This window comes from Melozone crissalis, unplaced genomic scaffold (genome assembly GCF_028551555.1).
Source record: "Melozone crissalis strain CALT ecotype California unplaced genomic scaffold, PUWL_Pcris_2 ptg000029l_1, whole genome shotgun sequence".
NCBI classification, from domain to species: Eukaryota; Metazoa; Chordata; class Aves; order Passeriformes; family Passerellidae; genus Melozone; species Melozone crissalis.
The window spans coordinates 4126113-4152060 of NW_026535807.1; the positions used below are offsets into that span (position 1 = coordinate 4126113).

A 25948-nucleotide genomic window follows, 5' to 3' on the forward strand; every position below is an offset into this window, starting at 1 on the left:
ACTCATAAAACATGCTCATTTTCATGTACTTAAACAGTTAAGTCATTTTTAAAGTTGGTTTGTAATTTTTTTTGGCAACACATTTAAGTTGACATCTGAGAGATAGAAATCTAAAATGAATTTATAGCTCTTGGTTTAAGTTTCACTTAACATCAGACAAAATATCAGAAATAAATATTTTTTATCTAACATAATGTAAAGTATATTGCACAGTATCTAAAATAAAGTTTAGTTTTGACTGAGTACACTCAAAAAGGGACCCATAAATATTAGAGAGCTGTAGTTAAGAACTTACATGACTGTTTTAAATACTATTGATTTAAACCACTGGCTAGATTTTATGAATCAAAGTGTAATTTCCAAGCTTTGGCTATATTTCTCATCACTAAAGCACTCTCTCTTGTGTGCCTTTAGCAGCTTTCCAGACATTCAACACGGGATTAAATGATAGTAGTTACAATGATCAATAGGTTAAGACCGGTACAATCACTCTTACCGCTAATGACCTCGGTAGTAATGGGTAATAAAGTGTGGGCTATAATAGCCTATTGCTGGTGCTGCATGCCCTTTGATTCCTAGTATTACCTGGGACTAGCTACATGGAAAAGTTGGACGTTGGGAGTTAAGAGAGTGGATATATAGGCCATCATTCTTAACTATTTAAAATCCCTCAGACCGTATGTGTGTGCCTACACTCGTCCGGGATGCGTGTTGTAATTTTTAACACAATAGTTTCTGGTTCATTTAGATTTGTTTGTGCGAGGTTTCCGTAAGTTGCTTTTGTGATAAACTAAAGTACAGGCCGTGGCTAAATGTGGCTGTTAGCTGTGTTTATAAATGGAAGGCAGCACCTTCTTTAGAAGCGCAGGTGTGGTGTGAAAATGCGGTTTCAGATGGTAAAATGAAGTCAAACGGACCGACACAAACTCGTACTTTGTGTACTTGTACTCTGTCACTGTGTGCAGTACATACATGCATTATTTTTTTTCTTTCTGCTTAAGTGCTTCTGTTCTAGCGAGGAGTGTGCAGCTAAGAGATTTGTTACTGGAAGGTACGTGGCCAGTTTTCAAAGATAGGGCCTAATCGCCAGATCTGTCCCACGATAAACGTGCAGAGAGGCCATGGAAGTGAATGGGAGTTGTCCCTGCCCGGCTGACGGCAGAATGCAGCCCTGTGGATTAATCACCGATGTGTAGGGTTTACAGCACCCCACCCTATTCCTGTCTGCATCCCTGCTTGTCGTCATAAATCTGACTGAAGAGTATTTGTCTTGTCTATCTTCCAAGAAGGGCACAGAAAACATACTTAAGCATGCTTCCTCTTCTGTTTGCTTGGTCCAGCTTCAATAAGAGGTAGTACAAACCCCAGGGTAAAGTAAACTTCTCTGGGGATGAGAATAATGAAGGTGAGTCACGCTTTGGGGCGAAGATAGTGACGGCAGGATTTAATTAAATAATTTTTCTACTCCCAGAAAAGTTTGTAAAAGACTGTGGATTAAGATATTCTGAATTAATGGGATTACCCATCCTGTTGACTCAGTGTCCTCAGAGCTGGTCCTGCATGGCAGGGTGGTGGCTTTCCCATAGGTACAGGGACATGGCACCATGAGAGAATGGCCACTGCTTTTGGTGGTTCTGGTGTTTGTCCTGTAATTAAATCTCCTTTTGCCCACCCCATCAGTGATGTGGGAATGTGCTGTGCCACGGGAAGTGCTCAGAGGACCTCACCATGTCAGCATTAATGGGATGTCATGGGATGGTGCTGGGCTCTGCTCAGGCAGATGTTCTGGAGGCAGTGTCTGGCCCTGGCACACGACATGTACACAACAACACGGGGAGATGTGCACTGTACATGCGTCTGACCTTCAGGAACCATTTTTAGTTCATCAAGATTAGTGATGCTGAGAAATCAGGACATCAGTGCATAATGACTGTGAAATTAGGAATGAGAGCTTGCTATGCAAATGACAGGACAAATCATGTGAAAAAGTCAAGATAAACTGCATATTAAGACATTATGTTACATAAAATTAATACTGCATTTCTCTCTTGCTTACTACTACACTGGAGGTTTTTTTTTAAACTCCTTTATCTTCTGATCAGCTATTGTCTGCTGATTTTTTTTTAAAGTGGTGCACAGAAAAAGTGCTAAACATATTATTAGCTTTTATTGTAATACATGAGATGACAGGAGATCCTTTTTAGCAAAGTATATCCTTTACTGCTTTTAGTTTTGTGCTGTCATGTGTTTGATTTAAAACTATAGAAAAGTAAGGTGCTTCAATATTACTGTTAAAACTCATACGGGTTTTGTCTTTTCCTCTATTGTTTTTTCCCCTTTTTCTTTTCCTTTTTTGGAGTGGAGGGTAGAGGGGTGGGTTTCTAGGGAAATAGTCTTCTTGCATTACTGGGACTGACAAAATGGTTCTCATGTAGTCTGCAAATTAAACACAAGTGCAGTGATTATTTTGAATAGCTAAATTACATTCTAGAAAGCTTGCAGAATTCATAGCATTGTCATTAGGTATCCGCTTGAATACAATTTGTGTAACCTTGGCCAAGACAGCCTGTCATTTTAATGTCAGTGTTTTATCTGAACAAGACATCATCCTTTCAGATACAGTGTACAGGTTCCTTGCAAAGATGCCCGTGCAGAAACGTGTTAACAGTTGCAAATATGAAATGCTATCAAGTTCATCACTGTAGCTGTTTGTCACTGAAATGTCATGGAAAGCGGCTTTTAATGGTATCTCACATAATATGAAAGAATTGAAGACATCTGTATGCTGGGTGAATATGGAATGGTAAAGACATCGTGGTAGGGCCTTTCTGTAAAAATTGCATAGGAGTCTAGTGCTGTTATTCACATCACTGAGCCTTCCTTCAATTTTCTGAAAAACCTGTTGTAATAGGGTCTAGATCCCATCAGCGCGGGATATTTGGCTGTTGGATTTCTCTACAGGAGGCAAGGGCTTTCTGGGAGGGGAAGGACCCAGCTGATGATTTCTTGTACAAATAAATAAATCTCTACCATATTACTTGCTTTAAGGAATTTCCATCCGATAGTGTTTTGCAAAAGGGGAATTTAGGAAGGTGTGGTCAGTACCTGTGTGTTGGCCAGGGTGGGCTCTGAGAACTCTCACCTTCAGCCCCCTTGATGCCAGAAATGGGCTCCCCTGGCATGGGGATGATGGAGGAGCTGTGGGGATGTGCTCTGACCCTCTCTGTCTCCTCTTGGCCTTCAGGTTCCAGTGTCGGTGGCTATGATGACACCTCAAGTGATCACTCCCCAGCAAATGCAGCAGATCCTCCAGCAACAAGTGCTAACTCCCCAGCAACTCCAAGTCCTGCTCCAACAGCAGCAGGCACTCATGCTTCAACAGGTAATTGTTTCCTTGACAGCTGCTCAGGTGGCCCCTGTGGATGCTGGAGGCTTCACCTCCTGGAGCACCCTTGGGGAAAGAAGCTGCCCACATCTCAGGTCTGAACCTTGGAGCAGCCATGCTGTGAGCTGCACTGACTGCTCTTTTGTTTTTAATTCTAGAAATAGCTACTGGAAGCAAATCCAGAGAGCAGTGCTAGGAGTGTTTCCAAGATCAGCTAAATAATACAGATGCATATTTAAGTGTCAGGACTTCGGCAGATGTCCCTGTTGCTTTTGCCTGCATCCCTCAGAAGGCTTGGTGTGCCCTGACTAATTGGAGTAAACAAGGTAGAAGGGCCATACTTCCCAATTTAGACCTCGTTATTTCCATCTGGAACCGTGAAGGGCTGTGGAAACAGAAGTGGAGAGGTTTGCAAGCCTGTTTGATTTCAGCCAACATATGCTGGGCTGTGTGTCAGAGCTTCTCGCAGCCCGTGGTCCTTTCTCAGCTGGAAGCTGGCCACCAACAAGCCCCGAGGCTCTGTTACCACGGGGTTTGGCACAGCGGGGTCTCAGGGAGCCCGGGTGGGCGGGTGGGTGTCAGCATCCCCCCAGCCCGACCCTGCCTGCTCCTCCTGGCTCCCAGGCTCCGTCCTGCCCGCAGCCGGAGCGCTGCCTGCGCACGGAGCACATCTGGGCAACGGGAGGAGGAGAGCATTTCCCAGGATGTCTATGCATGTATTGAACAACACTTAATACAGTCAAACCCTATCATTTAGAAAGCATGTGTGTTTCACAACAGAGATCCGCCAGGCTCTCTCAGCAAGGGCATTTTGGCTTTGTTGTTACAATCAAAGGTCATTCCTTGCCTTATTTTAATTAGTTTGTGTAGAAAATGGTATGTTTTTCATCAGTTCATTTTGGAGATTACTTTTCAAACGATAATGCCAAGAATAGTCAGTGTGCACTGAATTTATTGTTGAGTTTCAAACTAAAGGTCAGACCATTACAGATAAAAGGATGCTATTTTTCAAATCACAGTTTGTGTGTTACACCAAAAGGGACACTGAATTGGCTCTCCACTTTGTTGCTTACCATCTTTCCTTTTCTTTGTAGCAGCAGCTTCAAGAGTTTTATAAGAAACAACAGGAACAGTTGCAGCTTCAACTTTTACAGCAACAACATGCTGGAAAACAGCCTAAAGAGGTACAGACAATACCCATTTTACTTTCAAACCACAGATCCCTGGGGACTGTCTAGTGGCTATTAAACTGTCATTCATCTTATAAATGATTGCACAACTGAACTGACTCTATCGGGCCTCAGCTTTCAGATTTAGAGTTATTGTCCTGTTTTCGCCTGTGTTTTCCTGTGCTTTCCATTTGCTCGCTGCCACATATTTTATAGCAGAGGACCAGGCCTTGCTGTTTGGTATGAGTCCTGGAGCAGGCATCTAGACTTGTATCTTGGGAGAGTGCTTTGGGGAGTTAGTTATGGTGGAGAGGGGAGGGGGCAAGGCAGCAGGCCCAGATCGCTGCTGTCCTCTCTAAACAAGGCAAAATGCCGAGAGGTATTGAGTTTGGGCTTGCACTTTCCAACCAGGGAGGTTCTGGTTGCACATTCCTCACACTGGAGCAGCATCAGTGGTGACACAGAGAAGAGGTGGCAGGAGACCTTGCTCTGATGCTGCCGTGGTCCATAACAGGAGGGAACAGGCCAGGGTAGTTTCTGCCTGTCCTTTAGATACACGTCCTTCCAAAATACCTGTCATATCCAAAACTTCATTGGTTTTGGTATGCTTAGATTTAATTTTCCTGCAATTACATTTACTTTAAGGTGCTGACCCCACCTGATAAGTCTGGAGGAGTCTGAGACTTCCCTGTTTAATCTGACATCAGTGCTGGCTTAGGTAGATCCTAGAAAGCTGCCTCTTGGCGCAAGACACTGGGTGATGTCCGGTGACAGCGGCTGCGCTTGTGTCACCTGACAAGGGGTGTTGCTCAAAGCATGCACCGATTTCTGCTCCCCATTCCCCTTGAAATTTTGGCAAATCGTGCCACCTGTGCCAAGTTTCAACCCAGAGTGAATTTTTCCAGCTGAGTTATAAACCCCTGAAAACAGGGGGGTTTATAATGGAAACGCTGACACAACCTTAACCATAGCGCGCTTACGGGCGCCACTATAATAAAAAGGGAACAGATTAAAAAGTGTCTAAAATGTAAATCTAAAGGACTAACAGTAATTAAAATGGAAATGGCACAGGGAGGGAAGGCATGTAATTGTGAGATATCACTGTGCAGAATGCTCTCAGCTTTGTTTTGCTGGCTGTTTTTCTAATTCAGTAGGGCTTACTCATCAGTGGCAGTTCAATGCGCGTTAATGACTCTGGGATGCAGGCATCACTCTGGACAAAGAAATGATTATTGTGCGGTCAAAAGAAGTTCAAAGACAAGAAGGGAATTTCAGTTTTTTCCTTAGAGATCCACATTCAAGAGCATATAAATTAAGCCAAATGTTAAAAACCACAGTCTGAAAGCTGACTTCAAAGTCACAACTCTCTAATTAATGAACTGCGAGCTTCAGTTTGGACAAGTCGTGGTTTGATGCGCCCATAAATCAACATGACAGGTCTGTTTCACAGTCTCAGACAGCGCTTGTCATTGAGTCACATCAGATGTAAACACAGCAGAAAAAAGAGGGAATATGAAGGAGGTGCAATTGATCAACAGAATTGGTAAAAACCCACTTTTGAAACGCATTATGCATGATCACAGGAAATGGCGATAGCCTCAAGAGGCTTTCTCCTTCTGCTGTTGCTTTTTTGAATCAGATTTCTAACAGCCTTCAAAAGGGAGAATAAGAATTATGGAGCTTCTCCCCTGTGGCTGGCAGGCAATAACCCCCTGTTGTTATTTTGTGCTTCTTTCTTTTCAAAGGCGTCAAAATTTAGTTTTTTAAAGATCTTTAACTCTATATTTGAAGACAAACAATAAAGGGCTGCCACTGTCATTCTTATCAGTTACCAGGGATTGTATTTTTTCTTTCTGTTGCCACTTCTTATTAACCTCTTATTTGGTCTATTAGACATAGTTTTGAATGCAAGCCTACATGCTGGGAGAACATGAAAGTTCAGATGAGCTCAGAGGGCAGATAAAGAAATTTGAAGGGGAAAGTTACACAGCAGAATGAACGATAAAAGTTAACTCTTCTAAATTGCTGTTGTCAGACAGGAGAGCATCTCAGACACAAAGATGAGGGCTTGGAGCTTAAAGAAAAAAAATACTTTGTGTTAAAAAAGACAAGAAGGGAAGTTAGACAATGTGATGGCATTTCAATATCTAACACACTGATTTACTGTGGTCACACTTCTGATATTACACTAGCGAAAGCAACAATAAGAAAGGACTCCTTCCTGTTTCAAGAAGAGCATTTTAACACGATAGCTGGAAAGAGAACAAGGACCTGACTCTCTCCAGCTTATTCTAGGCGTTTGGGGGGGAGTATTTTTGCTGATGGTTTTAGTGGAGATCCATTTCAACAATGCATTTCACCCCACAGGTTTGTTCAGCCCAGCTTAAGGAGGTTATTCTTGCTAAATTAGCATGGAAAAGGTGGTCTTGTATTATTTTATTTCTTCCCCCTCCCTCTGGCACTGAAAACTGCCGGGCAGTGCCGTGGTGGGGGCCGGCGTCTGCCGTGCTAACGAGGGCTGAGCTTGTACCTTGACAGATGGAACAAGCGCATTCATGTACGGCATCCCCCAAGTCATTTTGTGAGCGCCTTGTCCTATTGTGCTGTGGTGAAAAAAGGAAAACACAACAAACCTCCCCAGCCCCGCAGCTGAGCGGGACCCGAGCCCCGGGCAGAGCAGCAGACAGGACCCAGCGAGGTTCCTGGGGTTTCACTCCAGGGCTGCGCGGGTAGCAGAGGCCGAGCAGTGCCCGATAGCGAGGGGCAGAGGTGCTGGGGGAGATCTCAGCCCTGCTCCTGCTCTCCCCTGGACAATTCGGGGCTCCCCAGAGCTGGGGGTGCTCAGGGTCTGGCGCAGCCGCGGCGCTGGACGGAGCGCGCGGTTTCCCGAGCGGGGCCGTTTGTCCTCCGGCGCTGTGACAGCTTATGTTAGGCAGTAGGGAGTAACCTAAGAAAGGAAAACAGACCTTTGACAGAAGCTTTAGGGAGGGGATCAGAAATGCAAGTTTTATCAGGATATTTCAGCATTTTAACACTGACTACTGACCTGACAACAGGACTGCACCGAGACCTTTTTTGTATGCATTCAATTGTGAGAAGTAAACAAACTGCCTTGTATCCTGTGTTTGGTAACTGGGTGGGGAGCGCAGTTTGGCAACGTGTCTTGCTTTTAAATTCTTTCTTGGACAATGGGCCTTGTATACTTTTATATCCTGGCTTTTCAAAGTAGAGTGTGTTCAAGAGCTTTTCTTAGGATAGCTGAGAAGACAACCAAAAGGGCATCATTCAATTGATATAAAGGGGCTTTTTAAAAAAACCCCGTGTGCTAACTTTGCACTCTTATGGCAAATAGGTAAAACACAGCTTACTACTAGTACTAATAATATAAATATATTAATATAAATACATTAAGTGTATATATTTTAAAATTAATATTTATGGAGGCAAACGTTACTTTAGCTCAATACAACTGTTGCTGGGGCCTGTATGCATATGGTGCTGTTGCAAATAGTTGCAACAAATGGATGTGTCAGAGCAAGCTGTTGCAAAGAAATGTAAACTCTCCGAGTTTCAGAATATCCAAACACCTATTTGTTTAGATGTGTTCCTGAAGTCCAAGGTTTTCTTTGGAAGTAAGATAAATTGAGTTTATAAATAAGACTAATAGAATGGCTGGCTCTCAGAGTTGTGGGTATTCAGTCAGTTGCCGTATTAGGATTGATGGGGCATGGTGGCACCAGAAGGTGGAGGTCAAACCCACGGTTGGTGTCAGACAGTCGTGCTCCAGCAGCTCTGGTGGGACTTTCTCCCTGTGTAACACCAGTAGGGAATGGGGCCAGTGATCCTCTGGCTTGGTGTCAAGGAAAGGTGACAGAAAGCTTGGGATCTGGCTGGGGTTTGTTTGTGAAAGTGTGCAGTTTGGTAAGAGTTAATTTTCTTTCCATAATTGTTAGCCATAATGTGTATAAGACCTCCACCTTGATATGATTCCTAGCAGATTAGGGATATTAGATAATTTCCTTCTATTTATTGTACTACTGCACTGTATTATCTTTCTATCACTCAGATAATTACTAAGGAAATCTACATTAATTTTTTTTGGCTGGCACAAGGAACTGCTAAACACTGGCATGATGTATTGATGTTTTACACAACAAAAGTTTTCCTCCTGTCATTGTACAATAAATAAAAAGATATTTATCAAAATGCAAAGCCTTTCATGGATTTTAAAGAACAAAGCAAATAAAACACAAGATGAGCATGGAAGCAAAACCTAGAGGCTTCCTTAACTGAACAAAATTAAGGACTCTGAAGCCTCGAGTACTGTACATATTAAACACTCACATTCAAGTAAGATGTTGTTTGCTAAATTATGAATGTGTGTAATTAAAATCTAGTGGCTGTTTCTATGAAAGATTTACAATGTTATTTCATCGTTTGTCATGGCTAATTAACAATATTAGATGAAGTTTTTTTTCTTCAAAGGTCTGATTTTTTCTCATTTATTTATGTCAGAAGTGATAAACAGAGTAGTTAAAAGCTTCTCCGGGTACAGTAGTGAGAAAAGCAACATGTTCTTTTACACCTCAAAGGTTCAAGGTTCACATCCCTGTGGAGTAAAGCAACTCCATCTTCTTTCTAGTGAGAATAATTAAAAATATCAAAGTGCAGAAGTAGCAGCCTTAAATACAGCACAGAATAATTCTAGTGTAACAGAAAGTATTGTGAGGCTTGATGGATGAAGAAGAGAGTGAGTATAAAATACCATAAATTAAGCCAGTCGAATTGCCTTAATAGTTGAGACAGCCCTTGAATGAGCAAACAGAGCACAGTGCAGGGTTTCTTGTTACATCTAAGTGTGATGTGATCATGGGGTGTGATTCTCATATTCTTTGCCTCGAAGAATTACCCAAGATTTTCATCAGCTTTTGCTTTACCCTCCACTGGAACACAGCCGTGTCTGGGGTAAAACATGGACACATGCACCAAGAAATGCTATATACATGGGATGGCAGCAGGGATTTAGGTTGGGTAAAGTTAACCACTGGAGATGGGAATCTGCAGCCCTGTGTTAGCTCCAGCATCTACCCATACTTGGGCTCCTTGCCAGGGGTGGTGGGCTCACTGGCTTGGCCTTGATACCCAGTGACTGCCATCAGAAATTGAAGCAAGGTGAGGCAAGGAGCCCTGTGAATCACTGCTTTGCTTTTGTATTAACAAGTGTGCATTTTAATTTTTTTGTTGTTGTTTTTTCCAGCCCCAGCAGCAGCAAGTGGCCACGCAGCAGTTGGCCTTCCAGCAGCAGCTCTTACAGATGCAGCAGTTGCAGCAGCAGCACCTCCTGTCTCTGCAGCGTCAGGGGCTGCTGACCATCCAGCCCGGGCAGCCGACTCTGCCTTTGCAACCCCTTGCACAAGGTAGGTGCGGGGCTGGGGTGGCAGAGCCAGGGCAGGGGCGCACTCTCACACAGAATTGTCTCGTGGGGGATAGAAAGAGCTCACAGGCTCATAGGATAATAAGCACAGAAAGGTTCTGCTGGGCAGGGTGGGCATTGTGAAGGTGTTTTCTGGGAAGGGCGGTGCTGCAATCCTGGGCTGCTCTGACTGGCGGGGTGCAGAGGGCGTGGAGTTCATGTGCAGTTTGCACAGCTGTAGCCAGTCTGGCAGACTCAGAGCTGCTGGTCGTGCTCATCTGGGCTCGGAATCCTTCACAGGAGGAGTCTTTATTGATTCCTGGTGCTGGCTGCATGGCTAAGGGTGTGTGAGAGCAGCTTTTCCTTTCCCAGGTGTGTTGATTGGGCCTTCCTGGTCCCCGCCTGGCCGTGAGCTGGCACGGAGCAGCTCTGACCCGCAGGCTGGGGAGCTCTGAGTGCCCTTGGCTGGGGCTGCCAGGGACAGGGGACAGGGCTGCTCTCCACAGCCTTCGTGTCACTGCCTCGGTGCTTCTGTTCCTTCCTCCACACTGAGGCAAATTGGGATTAACTCCATTTAATTCTAATGGTGTTATTGACAATTAGATCCTCCTACATCTTTATTCAGTCCTGCACTTTGCAAGAAGTTACTGCTTTGCTGAAATCCCAATTTATTTTATTTTTTTAAGACATTGATACACTGAAAGCACTACTTAAATCCACAATACTTTTGACAGTGATTATAACCTAGGGGTTTTATTCTCTCTTTTCTTTTTTGGTTCAAATTTATTATTTTACTTTTTAAACTGGGTTTGTCTGTAAGCCGTGGGACAGTTTAACAGACTTGCCTAAGCTCTGGCTGCTGTGGTTAAAGCAGACTGTTTGGAGTTGGCATGGTTCAGGCATGCCATGGCATCAGCCATGATGCTGATATTTCTGAATAATCCTGCCTTCTCCTTCCCTTGCCCCATAATAAATTTGAACATTCACCTTTATAGCTTGAGTCAGCCCAGCTTGAATGATTTGGGATCTTGAAGCAGCCTTAGGGTTGTTCTTAGTTTCTAAATCATACAATGAATTTACATTCAGCTCTGTTCACTTAAATGGAGGGGAAAAGACAAAATTGCTTCTGTTCTTCACCCTCCTTTTTTTTCTGTGTACATAGCTGTAAAAAAGGAGAGTGAGGTGGCTGGTGAATATTAACTTATATGGATAAACAGAGGCCAAACTGGGGAGTGGAGTCTGCTTTGCTGTGTGGCTGACGTGCTTTATTTAAGCTTATTTTTACCAGACCCAGGAAGGTATTTGAGCCCTGTGTTGAGAGGCTGAGCTTTTGGGGGCCTGACCCCTGACTCCGCAAGTCTCAGTTCAGGTTCCCAGCATCTCAGAAGTGGATGCCTGGTGTAGAGCAGCGCTGTGCAGGAGTTGGAGGCTGATCCATGGGAAGGTGGTGCCCAGCTGGGAGCTGCAGGATCAGGCTTGGGGCAGTACCTGGTCAGTCACCATTGATGCAGAGTGATGGGGAGAAGGTGTGAAATGAGTCCAGGAAAAAAGGGCGCGTAGATGAAATGCCATTTATGCTTGCAAGATGTTGTAACGTGCATTAATTACGCCTCAGATTTATTGTTGGAAGCATCCCAGGCTGTTCCCACACACCCACCGGACTCAGGCTTCAACCTTGCTAATTTTTCCCACAGCTCCTATACCATTAAGTTGGCTCAGTGAGGTTCATTGTATAGTCCATCAGTTAAGCTGTCCAAAGGAGGGCAATTGGGCAGTGACAAGACACGCTCATGTGTAATGTGAAAGAAATGAATGTGGTGATGCATGAAGTGTAATCTGTGCGGTAACACATCGGAGACACCAGTAGGTAATTCAGCCGTCGTGGCATTGATTGATATGGTTAGCAGGGAAGTGTAACTATTAGTCCTCGCCCAGGAGCGTATTTAAAACCTGAGGGGTGCTGACTTGCACGGCACACACGGCACAAACATAAGCACAGAGGGCTGGTTCTGGCAGGGAAATGAGCTGCGAGCGCTGGGGGCGGCGGGAGCCGGCAGGAAAGAGGGACTCGAGGCGCACTGCAATCCAGCACGATATTTTATTCCTTTTTATCAGAGAGACGATGGCTTAAAACTGATGTCATTATGAGGTTTAAATCAACTTTCTGCTTGCTTGAACATGGTCACCTGGGTATGGAGGTACAAGGACACAAAGAGGTTGAGCAACTCTGTTTGTCTTTGAGCCGGTGATACCTGGGGTTGGGAAATTGAGTTCCGTCAGCGGTAATCTGTCAACTGTCCCCACAACATACATTTTTTAAACCTGTGCCTACATTTTCTTTCATAATCAGGAGGACTAGTTGTCCTGAAAAATGCAATGAAGAGCCAGGGCTATAGTTTAAAGTAATTGGTAATGGACACTTCTTATTTAGAAAAAAAATTACATTTCTCATGCCCTTTTGTTTCCAGAACAGTTTGCAAGACTGAGACAAATACTGTAAATGTGTGTATAGAAGAAATAAAATCATCCCTCTAGAAAATGTAGCTGTGAATTCAGTTAAAAAACATTTTGCTTTTATTCTTAAGTATCTGCAATAGTAATAAATGTTTCCAAGGAGAAAATGCTACTTCATAAGTGACATTTTCGTTATGTTTTTAGAACTAATAGATTGTTTAAATCTGTATTTTAGTTTCATTTTAGTTTTTAGTGCTCCCCTATTGTCTTAAACAAAATAGCACATCCCTTAATGCTATATTTGTGTAATCTTTGCTGCTTAGTATTTAGACACTTCTGTAATCTAGATTTTACATCTGTACATAGCAGCAATTTTAAAATAAACCCCATTTCAGCAGTGTTCTGAGCTGCAAGAGTGAGATCTTCAGTATCTTCAAAATGAAACTGCAAATCTCACTTCAGGTCACCAGTGAGTGAAAATAATAGGGCTGAGACATCCAGGTGCCTGAGTGCTCCCATAGATTTGGCAGTTCCAGGTCTGAATCCCGTTCCTGGTCCATAGGAAGTTACAGCGATCCCGGATAATTGCAGTGCAGTTCTGGGAATCTGACTCGGAATTTAGCTCTCACTGCTAAAATGAGACTGTTAAATGGTAAATTACATAATTTATTGCGAGTGGTCGTGGATCTATTTGACTTGCTTTTGCCATTTGTTCTATTATTTTATGTAACCATTTTGCTGGATGAGTGATGAGCATACCTTTCAGCTGCCCACTTCGACAGGCTGGTCAGGAATTCTCTCCAGAATTATTCTAAAGGAACTAAATTTAGGGCAGGAGGAGAGAGGCTATTTCTAATTTTATTTTATTAATCAGGTGATGTAATCAATTTTTGGCAAGGGGTTGTGTGCAGACATGTATGATCTCACAGTTAGCTCTTTAAATTAATGTCACCCAGCCTAAAATCCTTACTACCTCCAGCATTTTCCCCCACACAACTGGGTATATTTTATTTTTCCTTCCATCTGTGGTATAGTTGTTATTAGTACTAAGGAGAGTTACATTTGTATGGGAAGTTAGATGAAACACTTTGACTTCTAGAGGCATAAATATCATGTGTCTGTCTGTTTTAGTGGCTGTAACATTTTCAGTCTTTTCTTTGGTAGATCCATAAGTGGCTAGGAGGAAAGGAAAGTGGAAGACAGGGAGAGGAGAGTGGATGATAGCCTGTGTTTAATTAAAAACCTGCAGAAATCCAGATTAAAAAAAAAAAAAAAAGTGAAAAAAGGCCAGTTATTCTTTCCCTATTTGCTTATTCTGGAAAATAAAAATAGGTGTCGGCTCATATGTTCTCATATCAATATGTTATCATCAACAGACAAGTCTATTCACTATTGTTTCAACTGAGTAAACAGTGTGTAAGGGTCAGCCCTGCTCACAGGTAATTGTTAGTGCGCAGACAGTCCTGTCAAGCGTGTTAGCTAAAAATACATCCCACACTGTCACTTTGCAAGGTGTTTGAAAATAATAGCCCCCACACAGCAAAACAGGACACGGGCTTGTGTACCGACCTTTTTCTTTGTTTAATTCGCTCAGAGGTTTAATTCCAGGGGACAAGTAATAATTGAATATGTCTAATAACTAAATGCTCATTTGGGACAAAATCCATCAAAATATAATTGGCGTTTGGGGCTGATGAAAGGAAAATGACGTGGCTTTAGAGAAACGGATGTGTCCTAAGAATATCTGATCACTTAATGTATAAATTGAAGCCTCTTCTCTAATATATATTAATTGCAGATACTTAAGGATTTCTGCATTTTTTTGTAGCGAACCGTTACCGGAGACCAACTGTTTTTGTTAATGCTACTCTGGGAAAGGCGGGGAAGGTTATTGGTCTGTCGTGCAATAATTTACTCCTCTTTGATATGCAAACGATCCACGGTGAATATAAAAAAATCCTATCAGACTCATTTCACAGTTCTTAACCACTTAGATTCTCTGGAGTCTATCGCCTCATTAGACCAGTGCTCTCCAAAGCTAGCATAATTAAAATCTTTAACAGTTTAGCAAAGTAAAGATGTTTGGCTGATCACGTTGAGATGATTATCTATCCATTGTATTCTAAATGACAAAAATAAATTAAATTTAGACCTTGGCATTTTTTATTATGTGTTTCAAATGAATATAATGCATACTGCCTTATTTTTTTTATTTCAGTACCTTAGGTTGGGTGAGGTACATGCCTGTGAGAGCTGCTGCTGTACACTCAGAAAATGGCAGGTTTCCTTAGGATAGCTCCAGAGCTACAACATGGTCAAACAATGAACAGTCACCCAAACGATGAGCTGGAAGCACACTGATGAGAAACCTCTTTAAAAACACACAGACACTGGCTTATTATTATTATTATTTTTTTTCCCTGAATATTTGAGTGACGTGTCTCTACTGCTAATTTTTTCCCATGGCCTTCTCTGAAAGAGCACTGAAATAGTCTGCAGTGAGAGAAACTTGACTTGTTGGGTCATGTCACAAACATCAGCTTTATCCAAAAGCATGATCTCAGCGTGAGCACATGGTTCACCTTCCATTTGGCCCATTGGAGTTTGCAGTTTTCACTTGCATCAGTTACTGAATGTTGTCTCCCTAACCCTGGTGTCCACTTTGGCGCATTTAAAAAAACACAATTTTTTATTATTATTTTTTCTTGAAGCTTATTTTCTGTTTTCATTTTACTTTTGAATGGCTCATTAGCATCGATCTAAGAAATGACAGTAATAATAGTGTTACTTGTATAGAAAGTTATACAGTTTTTCGGTAGACACATCCATCAATTAAGTGAGCAGTTCGAGAAACCAAAATTAATGAGAAAGATAGGTGTGTTAATGAAATAATCATAGTATAATCAATTTGACTGTTAAAATTTGAAAAGCATTTCAGGAAGACAATATGAATTCATAATTTACGTCTAAAAGTGATTAATAAAAACTGTATTTAATAACAAAGCTATTTGTCATCATTTAAAACTTAAGCACAAAATTAGTCATGTTGTGGTTCATGTTGTCATAATAATAAAGCTGACTATTTTTTTCCTAAGACCTTCCTTGTTTTCAATAACAGGCTTGAAAGTAGTCACTTTCCTAAAAGAAAAAGGCAAAAAATTTGTGGAAAAATAAAGGAATTGAATTTCTTAGCTGAACATAGAGAAGCCAGTGATCGATCCCCTTTGCTTTCAGCCTTGCTGTAGGTGTGGGGGTGATTTTTGCCCAAGCAGGGACTCTCTCTGGAAATGGACCTTTGGTATAAAAATTACAAAAAATCAAAATTTTTAACATGACATTTGGTGTAGGTGTGGTGTTGTGTGGATCTCTCTGCCCCACAGCCTGGATTTTGCATTCTATGAGTATTGCAGGTGTCACACCAGAGCATAACAGAGTCATGCAGTGCAGTATTAGCATTTAGTTATTAAAAAAAAAAAAAAAATACACGTGTAAAAACACACACAGGCAAAACTAACACTAGGCTTTGTTTACTGACTCTTTGATTTAATTACTGTTTGAAGACGGCCGAATTAGCTGTTAATTGATTTAATTATCCAATTTGTTTGTTTCAGGCATGATTCCAACAGAGCTGCAGCAGCTCTGGAAGGAAGTGACAAGCTCGCACACAGCGGAGGAGGCAGCCAGCAACAACCACAGCAGCCTGGACCTGTCCACCACCTGCGTCTCCTCCTCCGCGCCCTCCAAGACCTCCTTAATCATCAACCCACACGCCTCAACTAATGGACAGCTATCAGTCCACACTCCTAAACGGGAGAGGTAGGTGCCTGCAGGCTCTGCACCACCCTGAGCATCTGGGAGCAGCGTCCCGGAGCGGTGGCGAAACGCTCGGGAGCGGTGGCCAAGCGCCTTGGCCTCGGTTTTGTCCTCCACGTCTCGCTCTGCCTGGTGTTGGCGTGGTTGAATGGAGTCTCCACTGGGCAGAATGTGCTCCTTTTGTTCAGATCTTTATGGCTTGTTAATTGGATCAATGTGGGCACAATTAGCTAATTAGAAGTGCATTGGATAAGCGTATTGGGAAGTGTGAAGAAGCTGGGGGGTTTTTTTGAGTTTTGCATCACAGGTGGTGGTGCTCTTGTTGTGCTTTGGGTTTACGGGCTGGAGGGGAGCGAGAAAATCTATTGGTCAGTACAGTCCCCATTTTTCTACCAAATTTTGGTGCCCTATCTCATCTAGCATATTTGCCTTTTTGTACTCTGTTTTCCCTGCTTTCACAAGACACGGTAGGCTTGAGTTCACCAGGTTTCTCTAAAACAAAGTGGCTTTTTTTTTCTTTTTTTCTAACCGCTGATAAAATTAGCTAACTGGTGTTGTTTGGCTTTTAAAAGTGTGAGTTAATTTATACTTGCTCGGCTTGCATTGTTAAAAGAAATGGCTTAAATCAGGGGTTGTCTGTTGACGTGCTTCTCGGCGCGGGCTCTGCTTTATTCCAGAGGATGCTTTATTGCAGGTTTGTTTCTTTACACCCCCAGATTTCACTGAGGCGTGTCTAACAACGTAACTTTTGCTTCTGGGGAGATAGACAGGCCCAGGCGCCGGGGCCGTGGGTGCCAGCGCCGGCTGCAGCCTCGGCGCCGCTGCCGGAGGAGGAGGAGGAGGAGGAGGAAGGGTCTCGAGGAGTGGGCGCAGTGGGGAGGGCAGTGCTCCTTTGCATTCAGGAGAGTCCCTTTGCCCATCTAGAAACGTTACAGCAGACACTAGTGAAAGCTGGATTTTATGGAAACTGATGGCTTTGTCTTTCCGTCCTCCTTTCATTCATTAGAAAGAGGATAATGGAATTTTTAAGCCATAGAGTTTGTATTTCTGGTGGTCTGAAAGTAGATTGATAGGGAAGCTATATAAATATCTCTTATATTTTTCTGATATTAAGAAAATAGTGCTGCTGGAAATAGATAGATTTTAAAGGAGAGCACACCCACTATTGGAAGAAGTGCTGTGTGTGTAAGGCATCCTTTATATACCCATTACAAGGACTTGTGTGGGAACATCAGTTATATCTTTATAATGCATGTAAGTGCCAAGGACGTGGTTTTCATGAAGACTTACATGGGATACTAAAAAAAATTTGGTGTTTATTAAACAATTAATTCCCTTTTTGCTGCATGTAGAACTGAACAGGATGGGTTTATGGCTTTTCAATAAATGTTTTATCTATGTTTTTCTTACGGAGTATATAAAGTAAAATCCCATGCAGCAAGATGGATCTTCTTTCACTGAATAGAGGCACATGCTGCGTGCTAATGGCATAAACCAGGAAACAGATTCAGTTCAGTTTGAAATGCAGTGGAAATACAGGAATCTGTTCTGAAGTAAGAATTTTCTCTGTGTATAGTATTGGGCAGACCTAGAAATCCATGTGTCTGAGTCCTGTAATTGTGGCCTGGAGGCAGTTGGGGTCTACAGGCAAGGTGATACACACGCTTTTATTAGTAAAGTTTCAGATTAATTAGGAAGGCATAAACATGCCATGGTATTGTTTGAGATTGTCTTAGTTAAGAAGACTAAATCCTCATTGCTGGAATCAATACCTGTGTTATTAAGCTTGCCTTATACTTTTCTTGCATATCTATTGAATCCTCTGAAATATCAAAATACAAAATAGGTATATTTAGGAATACAAATAAGAAGGCCACAGACTTTGCTTTGTCCTGCCTCTCTTTGGTACATGGAGGCTTTGTGCCATCCATTTGCTGCAGTGATTGAATTACATGTTTATCCATAAGTAGAGCAGGAGACTACAGGCAGGAGAATGCCTCCTGATGCACTTAAGGGTTTTGTTGCAGTCTCATCAGGCACCCTGGTGCCTGCCTGGATTTCATGTGACACAGAAACTCCTCTTGGTGAGATATTTTGCACTGGTTTCCTTTCTGAAAGGATATTTATCTACAGGCGGGGAGTATGGGTTAGGGAGTGAGCAGGGAGGGAAGAGTTGCTGTGCTCTGCCATCACATGTATGCTTGAAAGCTCACAGAAGTGAAATTTTAGTGGGCTTGCAAAAGAGAGCACAGGCACAAGCAGGGGTTTAATAATTATTTGATTGCAAAAGTTAAGACTAGAAAAATCCTGGGTCTGGTGGGAGCCTGAGTTTGCTGGACTTAGAGTTAAATCCGTGTGTGTTCTTGTACCCGTCTGGTTCAGCACAGCAAATCTAAGGAGACTTTTGGAGGCAGTCTGGCTCAGGCTCAGGTCAGATGGGGCTGTGGGAAGGGCTCACCAGGGAGGAATCAGCCCTTCCACCTCCCCTCACATAAGTCACAGCCTGGGCTGGCCAGGGAAGGTTTTTGACTTGTGGGTTTCCCCTCATTCCTGCACATTCTGTGCTAACCTTATGTTAGCTCTGATCTGATACAAGCAAGAGCTATTTATTTAGATTTAACCAACAATAAAAAGCACATAGTAAAATCTGTAAGTGTCCTAAAAGTTAAGCACAGCCACATCATAACGACTGCCCAGCAGCCATAAATAATCATATACAGGTAACATTAACTTTTAGGGTGTGCTGTAAAGCTGTTTTCAACCCCTTTCTCTTGGGCTTTTGAGAAGGAGTGGGCTGCAGGAGGCAGGTTGGTAATGTGGGAGTTACTGTCATCACTGTCTTCTCTGGCACATGTCACTGGGATAGTTCAGGCTGTGTTTAGGGGGTTCCTGATCCCACAGGTCAGGTTGCCAGGCTGCTCCAGACCTGCGAGACAGGAGGCACCTGTGTTAGAATCAGCAGGCGAGCAGCAGATCTGCTCTGTATCTTGGGTAAAAACACATTCTGGTTATAAACAAGGGGTTTAAAATAGCAGGAGCAGTAGTCATTGGCTGCCTGGTGTGCCCACGCGTCGCCGTGCCGCCAGCCCAGGCTGGGCTTCTGCACAGGCTGCAGGGACACAGCTCTGGTGACACTGGTGACACTGTGGGGCTGCTGTCCTTGGGGCCCGGTGGCAGCAAAATTTCCCCTTTGTGACTCAAAAGCAAACAGCACCTAGATGGCCAGAGTCACTCGGGACATCCAAAAAGCAAAAATCCGTTCAAAGCAGGAGACACCCTCCCTCCTGGGCCAGGGAACACTGGTGCTGCACTTGGCTTCTGCATGCTCTGTGTGTATGGCTTCCCTGGGAATGAAAAAATTCCAGCTATAAATAATGGGTTAATGCTTTCATTCATTTGGGCTTTAAATGTATATTACATCTATGCTTTTGTCCCACATTTCGCCCAGTTTCTGTAAGTAGCAGCAGCAGCAGCTCTGGGGTTTGGTGCACAGCAATCTGTTAAGGAGATAAATAATCTGCTTTGGCATGACACTCCTACTCTCCTCTTTAATTTGTCTTACACAAGGAAAATTATAATTAAATCATTCAGGGTAAACCCTTGAGTGTAGAGAAGGAAAAAACACACTTTGGTAAAGATTGCCAATAGAGACCAACTTCCCTGTTGTGCCGTGCAGAGACATTTATCAATATTCAGCACTATTAAAGAGGGAACATTTCGTGTGATTTGTGAGGCGGATGCCAAAGCTCAAATCAAGCCTTGTTAAGATCCTTTCCCCATGCAATCATGGGCATTCAGCATCATTAGAATTCAGCACTGACTGTGTGTTTCATGCTTTGATTTTACTCAGACAATTTAATAATGTTTATTGTGCTGATTATATATATAAATTCACTCAATGCAATAAACATACCTCAGTCATCAGTACCCTAAGGGAAATATTTAGTTATAGATACTTGTATTCATTCAGGATAAGGGAAAGTGAGACCATCAACCAGCATGCAAACCTCTCATCATCTTATCAGCGTTTGGGTTTCTTCAATAACAAGCAGTTTTTCTCTACACAAGTAAATAAATAAATAACAGGAGGCAGTTAAGTACATCTGCTGTGCTTAGAAATGTCAGGGACAGTACCCACTTTCCATCTCGTTCCACTGCATCTTATTTGGGAGAAACTTGATTATTTTCTTAAGAAAAGCCCCAAAACAAAGCAGGGGGAGGCCTGGTCACTTCAAGTGGCTACTAGCTGTAAAACCTGATTAACAGTGAGCATCCTGAAACCTGCATGCTTGGGAATATTCCCCATGTGGGTAGGTTTGGAAACCAGAACAGGGCAGAATTCATCAGTGCTTTGCAGTGGGCAGAGATTGCTCCAGTTTGGGCTTGAACTGGGGGGTCTGGGGCTGCAGTGGAGCTGTTGAGCACCTTGTGCTCGTCCCATCCCCTGGTACCATCCTGCACTGACTGCAGCAGAGCCAGGATAGTGCGGGCTGTACATAAACAAGTGAGTTAATGAAGGTCCAGACCTGATAATTTAAGAAGTGCATCTGTTGTTTACCAGGAGTGAGGTGAAGAGTTGCAGTTAAAGGCTTTGTGTCCAAGAGACCTTTCTCCATCTGCCAGCAGTCCCACTTCCCCTCATTGCCTTTATACCCTTTCCACATACACTTGAGTCTTGTCCTTCCACATAAGCAAGCAGCCATCTCATAGGAAAAATAGATGGGATAAACAAGGGGATTTTAAAATTGCTTTTTCTTGCCAGCATGGCAGGAGGACAGGGTCTGGAGAAGGCTCTGAAGGGAAGTGAGGAATGGCATGGCAGACCATTGATCTGCTGCTTAGGCCTAATGCTTCATGCTTTACTGTTGTTATCTTCCATGCCAGCTGATCCTCCATCAAAATCCCAAGGCCTTTAGATGAGGGCATTAGGATTCAGCACAATTAAGAATTACAGACTTGGGTCCATTATTAATGCTCGGGATGAAACAGTTCAGCCTGCAGTCCATATGCTCCCAGGGCCCCATCCTCTCTTGGCCAGCCTCTCCACTTAGTCCCTGGCATTCATTCTGCACTGGTGCCAGCATCAGATCTGCTCAGCCGTGTCAGCTCCCCTCACTTGCTCCCTACAGCTGATTTTAGTTCATTATTCTTCACCATCAGCAGAGTTGTGTTGGATTAAGTTTTCTCAGATCCATTCTTCCTTAAGAAATAGGTGTTCCTGGGCCCTTTCCTCCCAAGAGGTATTTAGCTGCTCCATGTACTCAAACCCCATCATGACCTTTGTGCTCTTACCTGTGGTCTGAGCTCAAGTCCCTCCATCCTTGCTGTGGAGCCAGGCTGGAGTGGGAGACTTGAGCCTGGATGGCCCAGCTGGGTATCTGATAAACAATCCTGCTTTCCACATGGCTGCTGTCCTTCTCATTGCACCTGGAATGGCTGTGGGGCTGCTTGGGCAGTTGGTGACGATGACACTGACCAGCAGGGCCCCAGCCTGGCCGTCTCCATGTACTCTGTGCAGGTACAGCCCAAAGTGTCCCAGTGTCCAATCCCTTGGCACTCACTCCCCTGCCAAAGAAATGCCACCAGTTACCGAAGGCTTCCCTCTGAGTCACTCTTCTGTAATCAGCTTTGAAAAAACACCGGCTGTGACTCAGACCTGGGGCTGTTAATCTTCAGTTTTAAGCCTTATCAGGCACTTTTTATTGTTCGTGCTTTTCAGATGCGGGTGTGGAGCCTCCTGTGCGTCGCCCGCACCCACCGTCTGCCGTGGTGCTAAATCAGTTGTACAATTCCACTTACTCCTCACTCTGCCCAGGAGCTCCTTCAGCAGCTTCCCAGGGAATTCCTGCACTGAGCTAAAAGCAGCTTATTTCACTTGCTTTTCGCTAGGAGAGATGCTAAGTTAACCCGGCTGTGAATGTTTGATGTGGCCCCTGGCTGGAGCAGGGTGCTGGTTTGATGCTTGGGAAGCTGCCCCAGCATCAGGGAGCTCCTGCACGCCAGCATTTCCCTTCTCTCTGGTCCTGTGTAACAACCATCGGTTGTACAACTCCAAACACTAAGCTAATGTATCAAAAAGCACTTAAAATAGATTGGGTGAGCCTTGGCAGACGCCTAACAGAACTCTTCCAAATTTTAGCATATGTATTGTTTTATTCCTCCATCTGGCCAACAGATCATTGTTTGATATCTGAGTGCTTTGCATATCTCCTCCCTTTTCTTGCAACTGAGATACTTACACGTGCATTTAATACAGCTTAATGCTATTTTTACATACCAGAGAAATAGCTGATGGCTTTCTGTTAATTGCATGCACTTTGCAGTTAAACTTTTACTAAAACATTCCTGTCTAAATACTTAAAAGTCCAATGAAAATTTGCCCTCTTCTTTTATTAGAGGTGTTTATGTAGTACTCTTAAAAAGGGACCTGGTTTTCGTTTACTGCCCTGTAGATTTCTGTTTCTTTTTATTTCCTCCTATGTGCAAGTTCTCCTTCCTCAGAATTTGGTCAGGTCTTATTGTCCTGAAGAGCTGAGCAGGGAGCTGATAAAGAGCTGTGTTATTTTTTTAACATATATAGCACAATCTGAGAACAGAAACACCCTTGAAAGGGCTGTACAAGTAGGGGACTTAGGTGACTTTTGTGTGACTATTTTCTGTGCTGTTCAATAAAAATGGAGCAGTTAGTATGACAGCTGTTATATCATGTTATAGCGTACTGCTAAGATATTGAGCAGCATTTAAAGTAAAACTCCACCATTAAGCTGTATAAACTTTATCCGTTTCACTGTGGTTTAATGGAAAAAAAATGAGTTTCTCAATAAAATGACATCATTTTTCCCAGGTTGTAATGTTCACTTTACAACTGTTTTTCTTTAATTCAATTTGTTTTACTTTACTTTTTCTTGGCATCTTTTTTTTTTCTTGCAGTTTGGAGAGGGGGAAATCTCTTTTTGTAGAGCAGCTAGGTACTGCTCAAACCTCTCTTCCCTGCTTTTCCCTTCTCCTCACTCCTTCAACATCTTGTGCTGGAGCTCTATTTTTGTCAGGCAGACACAGTTGTATTTTCAAAGCAGCGAGATGCACATTTAAATTTGGCAATTGGGATTTGTGGTTCTACCTGCTGCACAGTGAGGGTTGAGGAAAGGAGCCCAAGGAAAAATCATGTATTGCATTGCTTGCTGCTGGAGCAACGTTTGTGAAATGCCATGGGGTGTTTTTCTGTATAGCTGGTAGTGGTAAGGTAGGAGGCCTGTAATTTCTTCTGTGTGATCAGGAAAACATATGTATATTATAAAGTAGATTCTTGTCATTAAAAGGATGGTATAAGCCCAGGCAGGGAAACTGCTAATATGTGTTACAGCTTGTCATTTTGGGCTGCATGAATAAAGAGGAGAGCTATTCCTTTGGGAGATGATCCCAGGAACTGAGCAACAGATCCGCTAGCCAGCAAATTCTTTTTAACTGTAATTTTCCTTTTTGTGTATACTCAAAAATAACATCACGATGGGCCCTTAAATACCATTTCATACACAGAGCACAATTTCCACAGCACAGGTGGTGCTAATATAGGACAGTCCCCTAGGCACTTGTCGCCAGGAGTTGTACAGCTTGTTCAGTGTCTGCATCCATATGGCAATCTGTCCCATTCATAGAAAGACATTGTAGCTGTGCCTGTGGGTGCTGTGGTCAATGTAGTGTAAAAAGTAGATTTTAACTGTCGGCAACCTATGTTCTGCTGTTTGTTTTATTGTAGAATCCAATTTATAACATGGGGGAAGAAAAATCAGCTCAGAGCAAATTCCAGAACAATCTGGCTGGCTGGGGTTTGTGTTTATTCTTGGAGCGCATGGTTAATCAGCAGGTGCACAGCCCCGCACTCCGCGCGCTCTAATGAACAGTTTACAGGAAGTCTTGCTCGGAAGAAACATTTTCCTTGTTGTTTATACTGTGAATTAACTCAGAAGTTGCAAAGCTGTAAACGATGTTAGCAGGCCATGTATGTCATGCAAGTCTGTTCTGTATTTCTTGTCTTTTTCTGGCTTTCTTTCCCACTGTTGCAAGGTTTTCCCTGGGTGTAGGATGCTCAGACAGGATGCTGAGCTTCTCTGTGCTCTGAGAGGGGCAAATCATGGCACAGAGGCCCTCCCAAAAAGCAGGGCAAAGCTCTAGTGTTGCTCAGCAGTTCAGATCTGGCTGCATGAATGTGATTTGTGGCTGCTCTGGTACCTATCAGTCCAATGCCAAGTGTTGTTCTGTTTTAGTGGGACTATTTGTTATGCCTTTTAGTAAACACAAACAAATAGACCGCCTAGCACCTGCAGCAGCATATGATATTTACACTACCTGTATGATTCAGCACGCTTCCCTGGGGAAGCAGGCTTGTGTCCTCTGCATTTTAGTGCTTTTTCAAACAGCATTCTTCCAAGGGGAGAGCATGCGGCAGAGCGAATGCAGTGCTCTAGCTGTAGTTCTCCCTTGGAATCATTATTTATCTTAATTATATTTTTATAAACATTTCCCCAAGGGCACTTTGCTGCTGCTGCAGGGGTGTGGGGTGGGCGAGGGCCCCCCCAGCAAGCTGCCAGGCTGTGTGTGATGTGACAGTCACCTTCTGCGCAGGTTTTGTTGTGCCTGTGGGACAGGGGTGAAAAATACTGACGTGAATAATCCCTGTTAATCATATTTGTTGACGTATCACCGGTTTATATAAGAGTGGAAGACTCGCCTCAACTCTAAATGTAACAGAATAGAATTTTGTTGAACAAGTACAGATCTTGTTTCTCAGTGTTTTCTTTTACTATAAATTCGAATGTTACAACAGAATATAAATTACAGTAAAATAAGGTTGGCAAACAGGATCTTTTTACAAAGTATGTATGTTCGTTGGTAATTTTACACCTCCATCTCGGTGAAGTCCAAGGTCTAATCCTGTGTTTTTATACTTGTGTGTGTTCTTAAAAGGGTTGCTGAATTGGGGCCAAAGCTTTGCCATTGCCACCTCCCTCTGCCATGCGAATTGGGTGTGTTAGAGGGATGGGATAGCTGTGCTAAAAGTCAGTGTTAAAAAAAAACCCCAAACTGAAAAAAAAAACCCGCAGAACGTCCCCCCAGCCCCAAAAAACCCAAGAAAGTGGTTGGATCACATTTTTTTCCTAATTAAACTAAGATACTGAATCAATCCGTTTTCATCTGAATAAATTAGGAGACTGTTCAGAGAGGAATAAAATGAGATTTAGCAGGGATAAGTAGAAAGTAGCCCAGCTAGGAAATCAAAATTCCAAACTGCGGGTTTGACATGACACGTCAGCTGCTCAGCATCGGCTGTGTGGGAAATGGCTGAGGCATAATCGGGGTTGAGAAATTAAGGTGGGACACTCTGTGCCATGTCTTAGTCAAAAAGGTAAATGCAGTCATGGGAGGCATAAACATGCATGTTGCATCCGAGTCCTTTTTATTTTTTTTCCTGTTCTACTTTATGCAGAACCAGTTAAACCACATTGAGTGTGATGTACAATTGGCCACTCTCTTGCAGAAAGGATAAAGGGAAGCTGGAGCAAATATAGAGGAGAGCAGCTAGGATGATGAAGGAGTTGGAGGGAATAGGCTATGAAGACAGATTAAAGGGAATTAAAGATCTACACCCTGGAAAAATAGAGGCTCTAGGAGGATATGATTATGGTATGTAAGTACATGAAGTGATGCTACAAAGAA

The 25948-nt window shown here is 43.1% G+C and overlaps 1 protein-coding gene across 7 annotated transcripts in view; it reads left to right on the forward strand.

Annotated features, from left to right (window-relative positions):
* FOXP1 (forkhead box P1) overlaps positions 1 to 25948 on the forward strand; it is a 377157-nt gene that overhangs the window by 298939 nt on the left and 52270 nt on the right. For 5 of the 7 annotated variants that reach the window (XM_054280796.1, XM_054280797.1, XM_054280800.1 and 2 more), the window contains 4 exons: positions 3245 to 3382; positions 4480 to 4569; positions 9812 to 9971; positions 16033 to 16237. In XM_054280796.1, coding sequence (XP_054136771.1) covers positions 3245 to 3382; positions 4480 to 4569; positions 9812 to 9971; positions 16033 to 16237 — 593 coding nt within the window. The remainder of the gene's footprint in view (positions 1 to 3244; positions 3383 to 4479; positions 4570 to 9811; positions 9972 to 16032; positions 16238 to 25948) is intronic. The other 2 variants (XM_054280798.1, XM_054280803.1) reach the window with 1 other exon arrangement.